Source organism: Neodiprion fabricii, chromosome 2, assembly GCF_021155785.1.
Source record: "Neodiprion fabricii isolate iyNeoFabr1 chromosome 2, iyNeoFabr1.1, whole genome shotgun sequence".
Lineage (NCBI taxonomy): Eukaryota > Metazoa > Arthropoda > Insecta > Hymenoptera > Diprionidae > Neodiprion > Neodiprion fabricii.
In genome coordinates, this window is record NC_060240.1 from 16,250,340 (window position 1) to 16,257,592 (window position 7,253).

Genomic DNA, 7,253 nt, shown 5'->3' on the forward strand with positions numbered 1-7,253 from the left:
TGGAGGTAGGCGATGACGCCTGGCTCGAAGTGGGACGAAGAGGCGCGACGGTGAAGGGAAAAAAGAAGGAAGAGAGATTAACTATATGCAGCAGGTCGGCAACGGAGGCCAGGCCAAGGGTCCTACCGTCGACACAGGCGCAATCAGGTGCGAACAAACCGCCCGGAGCCACCGGAAAGGCCCCGAGAACCGTGGCGGTCGCGATTAAATGCAGAGGGGAGAGCGCCCCCTACGCAGAAATTCTGCAATTTGCCCGCAGCAAGATCCAACTGGAAGAGCTGGACATAGGAGGTTCGGCGAGCAGTCAATGGCGGGGTGCTCATAGAGATACCCGGACCCGAGAACGTGAAGAAGGCGGACGCCCTGGCGGAGCGACTCTCCAAGGTAATCGGGGAAAAATACGGCGACGCGGTCCAGTGACGCGACCGTCAACCAAGGGGGAGCTGAGAGTACAAGGGCTGGACGACTCGGTGACGACAGAGGAGCTGGCCCGCACCCTAGCGGAGCAGGGAGGATGCGGCTCACAGGAGATCCGAGTAGGCCCTCCTCGGAGAACGGCTAGCGGGCTCTTCAGCGCCTGGGTGCAGTGCCCTCTAAGGGCAGCCACAACCGTAGCGGCAAAGGGAAAGATCAAAATAGGCTGGACCATAGCCAGGGTCGAGCTACTGGAGGCGCGGCCCCGTCAATGCTATAGGTGCTGGGGTTTTGGCCACATAGGCACCGCGTGCAACGCACCGGCAGCGCGCGGGCGCGCGTGTTTCAGGCGTGGCAGCGAGGGACACCAGGCGAGAAGCTGCACATCCGCCCCGAAATGCGCGGTGTGCGACACCAAAGAGAAGAACAGCGCCCACGGGATGGGATCGAGACGCTGCGCGTCGGTCAGTGAACGGGGTCGGGGGCCCGTAGCCAGGGACACAGTAGATGGCCAGGTTCTTCCTGCAGAGCAGCCTGAACCATAGCCGGGGGGCTCAGGACCTGCTGAGCCAGTTTGCGTTAGAAGAGGGGATGGACGTGTGTCACATATCCGAGCCACACTCCATCCCGGGCGCAGACAACTGGCTGGGCAGCGAGGAAGGCCTTGCGGCCATATGCTGGAGGACGGAGGGCGATGCACCACGGTGCTCCCTACTGGATAGGGGAAGGGGGTATGTAGCGGCCAGATGCGGAGACATAGCAGTCGTGTCTGTCTACATATCCCCCAACGTCCCCATGCAAGCTTTCGAGGCATTTATGGACGACCTGGCGCGGGTGGTCCGGTCAGCAGGCGATGGCGGGAGGGGAGTACTGGTGGGCGGCGACTTCAACGCCCGCTCGCCGACATGAGACCCAGCGGGGAACAACCGCAGGGGGGAGCTCTTAGAGAGATGGGCGGCGTCGTGCGGAGTAAGCCTGCACAACGATGGGAGCACGGCAACGTGTGTCAGGGCGCAGGGCTCATCAGTTGTCGACCTGACGTGGTCGACGCCGAGCCTGACGCCGACGGTACAGCAATGGCGGGTCCTCACGGAGAGGGAGACGCTCTCGGACCACCTCTACATAACGTACGAGATACGGGGCCCCCGGCGCGTAAAATCTGGGGACGGGGGTGGACACGCACGGTGGAACTGGCGCAAATTCAACACAGAATGCTTCCGGGAATCCCTAGACACTTGCCTGGCATGGGGACCAACGGGAGAGGACCAGACCACGTCGGCCGGCCTCGCTGCATGGGTGGAGAGGACCATGACGCAGGCCTGCGACGCGGCCGCTCCCAGAGCCTGAACCAAGAGCTGCAGGAGGACCACGTACTGGTGGAGCGAGGACCTGGCCGAACAACGCAGGCGCTGCGTGGCAGCAAGGAAGTGCCCCACCAGGGGCAGGAGAGCAGCCAGCGGCCCCCACCACGACACAGAGGCCGAATACCGGGCCAGTAAGCGGAGGCTGCGGGACAGCATTGAAGCAGCGAAGGCCAAGGCCTGGGAAGACCTCGTGGGCTCCGTGGAATCGGACCCATGGGGCATACCCTACAAGCTGGTGCTGGGCAGGCTCCGCACCGCCTCGAGGGGGCTGACGGAAACCCTCGACAGCGAAACTCTGGGGCGGCTCCTCACGGCGCTATTCCCAAGAGGAGAGGGCAGCGTGCCGGTGAGCCAGGAAGACCGGAGCTGGAACGAGGGATGGGCGGTCACGGTCGAGGAAGTACGGTCCGCGTTCAAGAAGGGGAGCGGGCGAAACACCGCCCCGGGACCAGACGGCGTTAGAGGAGCCGCGTGGCCGGAGTCCCCGAGGGGATGACTACCCTGCTCGCAAGGACATTTAAGGCGTGCCTGCGGGAGGGGCACGTCCCATGACCCTGGAAGAGGGCCCGCCTAGTGCTTATCCCCAAAGGAGGCACGTCCGGCGGACCTCTTCCAAAGATCAGGCCTATATGCCTTTTGGGCGAACTGGGGAAGGCCTTCGAAAGGGTTCTGGTTTCCCGATTGGGGAACTGGATGAAGGAGAACCCCCGGGCCCGGCTGTCGGACGAGTAATATGGCTTCCGGAAAGGGCGGTCAACGATCGACGCGATCAGATAGGATAGGGAGGGCGGAACGGCCGGACTGCCAGCACTGTGGGGGGGCCGCGGACACGTCAAGCCACACGGTGGAAACCTGCTCAGCGTGGGCGGTGGATAGGGCGGCCCTGCGGGAGGCCGTTGGGGGGGACCTGACCCTGTCCGGGTTGGTACGGGCAATGACGAGCTCAAGGGAGGGATGGGCGGCGGTGGCCCGATTCGCGGAACGGGTGATCGCCGCGAAAGAACTGGAGGAGAGAGCGCGGCAGCAGGCCCCGCAGCGCGGAGGAAATGGGACCCGGTAGCGCAAGCTACACGGGCCGAACGGATAGTTCGGACATGTGGGGACCCGAACGGGTTGGCGGGGTGGGGTGCCGGCCGAGCTCCGCTCCGTCCCTCAGGGTGGGCCGGGGGAGGCGCGGAGAGGCATAGGTGGTGCCAGAGTAGGGCAGAAGTAGGACGCAGTAAGCTCTCGGTTAGGGCTAGGGCCTCTCCGCTCAATACCTTCTCTTCATCATCGGCCCCAACCCCCTGGGACGGCGACTGGAGCGCGACGCCGCGCAGTCTTGCCCCGACCTCCGCGAGGGTAGCCCTGGTCCTGGAGGACGCAGAGTGGGAATCGCCCTTGGCACTGGGTGGCTTCGCCTCACGAAGCGCCAGCCACAGAGCAGTTACGGGGAGGTTACCCACGAGGAAGAGAGTCAGAATAGCTAGTGGGAGGGGGGAAGGAGAAGCTCAAGCCCCAACAGGCAGGACACGCAGCCGCGTATTAGTGCCGGGGGGCTCCCTGAAGATATGCCTCGAGCGGTTCCGGGGAGTCCCCTTCCCGCACCAGGGTGGCCGCTGGTTTTTTAGTGTGTGCGAGTCCCACACTACCCCGAGGGTCCTTGCGCGGAGCCTCGGGGTGTGCATAAGGCATTTTTCCAGCGATAACAAAAAAAAAAAAAAAAGGGCATAGGGTAGGGTAGGGCACTCCTACTCCTACTCCTACTCCTACTTCAACTCCTACTACTCGTACTCCTACTTCTACCTCTGCCCACCACCCCTTTTCACCCCCTAACCTTCTACTACCTCCGACCGCCTTCGTCTTCGTCGTCAACCTAGTCCTCCTTCCGGTCTTTGTCCTTCTCGTCCTCTTTCTCTACCACCACCGCCTTTTCTTCCTCCTCCGACCACCTTCTATCACCGCCGACCACCCCCGTTCTCCTCGTCCACCTTGATCACCCGTAACTACTCCTCACCACCTCCGACCACCGCCAACCACCTCCAACGACCACCGCTAACCACCTCGGGTTATACCTCGAATACTAATGAATATTTTCGGTATTAGAACACATCAAAAATATTGTGTAAAGATCAATATAATTTTTCTATTGACACATTTTACCAGGAGGATTATGAGAAAATTATAAAAAATTATAGAAGTTTTATTAGCGCATCGATAGTTACTGAATGTGGGCTGGCGCGAAAAATTAATTGAAATAATTTATTGTACACAGGACAATTGTAAAAGATTTTACATCAAATATAATTACAACTGATATTAAATATTATAAAAATGTTTTTTTTACTTACCATGCACAAATCCTCGTCAAAATTTTCACTTTTTGAAACATCGTTACTTTTTACGTTTGAGCTTGACAATTCATATGATATCACGGTTTTTTGAGTTATTTTGGTACATCGATAACAGAATGGTGCGCGAATTAAAAATAACTAGTTTTAAAACACTCGCTTGCTAAAGCTCGCTCGGAGTCGGATGCCTAGTGTAACTGGTTGTTGTGCTCGTGCACTCGCTTACTCGTGTCAGTGTTTTACCAGATGACATAGTTGTAGGGGAGACTGGGGCACGATGACTCCCCAAAAGATTCTGGTATTTGCTTCACAGTATACATAATGAACACTGTCTTTAAGTCTTTATGCATGTGACGCAAACCGATTCTGCCTGTAAGATTTTTTCTATATAATGCTACGAATCAAGTTTACACATGCATGTAAGTATAAAGTATTGTGATTTTATGACAATAAATTTCGTCAAAAAACACCACAGAACAATCAGCTAAGTGTTGACAGATTTGAAACACTACGCACAGCAATTTTAGTTCTAATTGAACGACGTTATTGTCATGTATTCCTATGTATACAATGCCAATCACTCACCAATCGCAATTTGTTGATCCTGGTCGTTCGGTTTTTCTTCCGATTGAAAATGTTATCTGAAGCACGCATATTGGTTTGATAGTACAAAACATGACGTTTTCAATAATCAAACTTGTAGACTTGAAAATTAGTCCAGAAGATCAAAATTCATCAGGTCAAGAACCTGGACAGCTAGAACTACGGAGCGCTTTTCCTGGATGTCAAAATCCACCAGGTGGAGGACCTGGACAGCCAGAGCTCCGGAGCACTTTTCCTGGACGTCAAAATCCACCAAGTTGAGGACCTCGACAGCCAGAACTACGGAAAATTAGTTCTGAAGGTCAAAAGTCACCAGGTCAAGGACCTGGACAGCCAGAACTATGGAGCGTTTTTCCTGGATGTCAAAATCTATCAGGTGGAGGACCTGGACAGCTAGAACTACGGAGCGTTTTTCCTGGATGTCAAAATCTACCAGGTGGAGGACCTGGACAGCCACAACTACGTAGCTCATGTTCTGGAAGTCGAGTTTCACCAGGTAGTGGATCTTAAGCGCAGAAACTACGGAGCGCTTGTCCTGGAAGTCAAGCTTCACCAGGTAGCGGACCTGGAGCGCTGGAACCACGGAGCGCTTGTCCTGGAAGTCGAGTTTCACCAGGCAGCGGACCCCGAGCGCAGGATCCAGGAGATAGAGAACCCGGTACTCGAAATTTGCGGAACGCGATTCTCATCCGTCCGCTTTACTCCGCGGTTGTTTTCGGACTGAGGAAATTCGGCTGGCTGATTTTAGATCGATGACGTCGAGAAGAAAAAATTTTTGGATGGTGTCACTTTCTGAACATCCGAACATCCAAACTTTGGTTTCGAACTTTAATGCTTTGTGTGATGATGTATGATGTGATGTATAATGATGTGTGATGTATGATGTATGATGTATATGATATGATGTATAATGATTTTACTTTTTACATTTCATACAAGAAATACGCACTTCATCCTTCCTACGGATTCCAGTCTCAAGCGGCCAGACCCTTCGATAGTCAGCCGTCGACTAAAGATATATTTTTCAGTTAATGGGTCAGCTAATAACGCTGCCATTCTGCGACAGTTGGATGATAAAAATTTTTCCTCGAACCTTTCAAATGTGTGTTAAAATACAGTCGACGTTTTAAGAAGCTTAGTTCTATCTCTTCCTATCAAAAAAAAAAAAAAGTCGCCGAAAATCACGTTTTTAGGTCTTTCAATCTGGACACTGCGTTAAATAGTGTCTCATATACGGAGCATTTCTTTCATCTCGATCAAAATTAGCGCATCCGTCATGTATTACAGTTACTCTGAATTTTTTTCCATTCGAACAATTTTCGAAAAACCATTTTGCTTCTCCACCCAACGTAGATACTTCACTTGCGACTAGCTAAAACAGCGTTTCAATTCTATGTCTACGAAAATTCAAGATCGAGATAGCAAATGAAAAGTTGTTGGAGTAATTATGAATATTAATGTTATGGAATACATCGACGCGAGTCGAATAGAATCCCATTTCGAAATGAATAGTTCTTCTAGTTTCATATCATACCCGATTATTGTAGATAACCTTGTTTGTCTCCCGGAGAATTATAAAATTTATAGTTTGCGTCACGTATCAATCGTAAATGGAGCATATTCATCAATATCGTACATGGACCGCATATACATACCTATATACTTTTTGGTCTCGGCATCATTATTACATATGATCTATTCATACATTCTTCTCTCGGGTACCTATAGTTTAATTAAATCACTGTTTTGCTACGAATTTTGGAAGAAATTTGTTCTCAATAATAATTCCTTGCATCACCGACAAGCCGGTAAGTACACACAGGTTGAGTACTGGCCTCGGCTCACCATTGCGAAGACTGTGTTACTCGGAAGGTGAATGCAGCCAGCATCAAGACGAAATCGGTAACTCTCTGATGTTCTGCAATAAGTTTTGAACCCCACCGTTGGAATATCTCAGGGGGCGCAAGCGCACAACGATTTTGGATTCTCACACCAAAGCCCATTAGGGCAACTGTCTTTATATTCTTCAGTCAACGGAATGTTACACATAAAACGTTTACTTAATTCTTCAATTCACGCATAGCAGAAATATGAATACTTTTACCTCTGCAGGTCCTATCACGATTCTTACAGCCCTTAACCGAACACTTGAACATTTGATTAAATTCGTGAAACGATGCGCGTCAACGCGATACGTGACCCACCACGATTGTTTGTACGTTTATCGAAGTATTAGTTAAAATTATGTTGTGATTTGTACGTGCGTATGCGCTGTAGGCTTACTTTGATTTGCCGTGACGTCAATTGGTGGACTGCGCGACTTTGTACGAAAATTGGTCCTCTATCGAGCACACCTTACTCCTTACACCATGGAATTTACGAAGGATCGACCAGCGAAGAGAGAGCACCACCCCGTTTATCCTCGGAACATCAAGGAGCTGCGCGGAGGACGAAATTGCGATCTAGCTCTAAGTTCTGCGCCGCGATGCTACGAAGGATGCGCGCGCTGAGTTGCGCAATGTACGGAATCGATGACGGATCG

The 7,253-nt window shown here is 52.3% G+C and overlaps 1 protein-coding gene across 1 annotated transcript; it reads left to right on the forward strand.

The window, feature by feature from the left end:
- Positions 1-1,005: 1,005 nt before the first annotated feature.
- LOC124174654 lies at positions 1,006-1,323 on the forward strand. The gene has a single exon (XM_046553965.1). It carries the CDS (start codon positions 1,006-1,008, stop codon positions 1,321-1,323), a length of 318 nt encoding a protein of 105 aa, XP_046409921.1.
- Positions 1,324-7,253: the final 5,930 nt, after the last annotated feature.

Coding starts and splice junctions, on each gene's coding strand:
- LOC124174654 (XM_046553965.1), top strand. CDS start 1,006: ATGGACGTGTGTCACATATCCGAGCCACACTCCATCCCGGGCGCAGAC.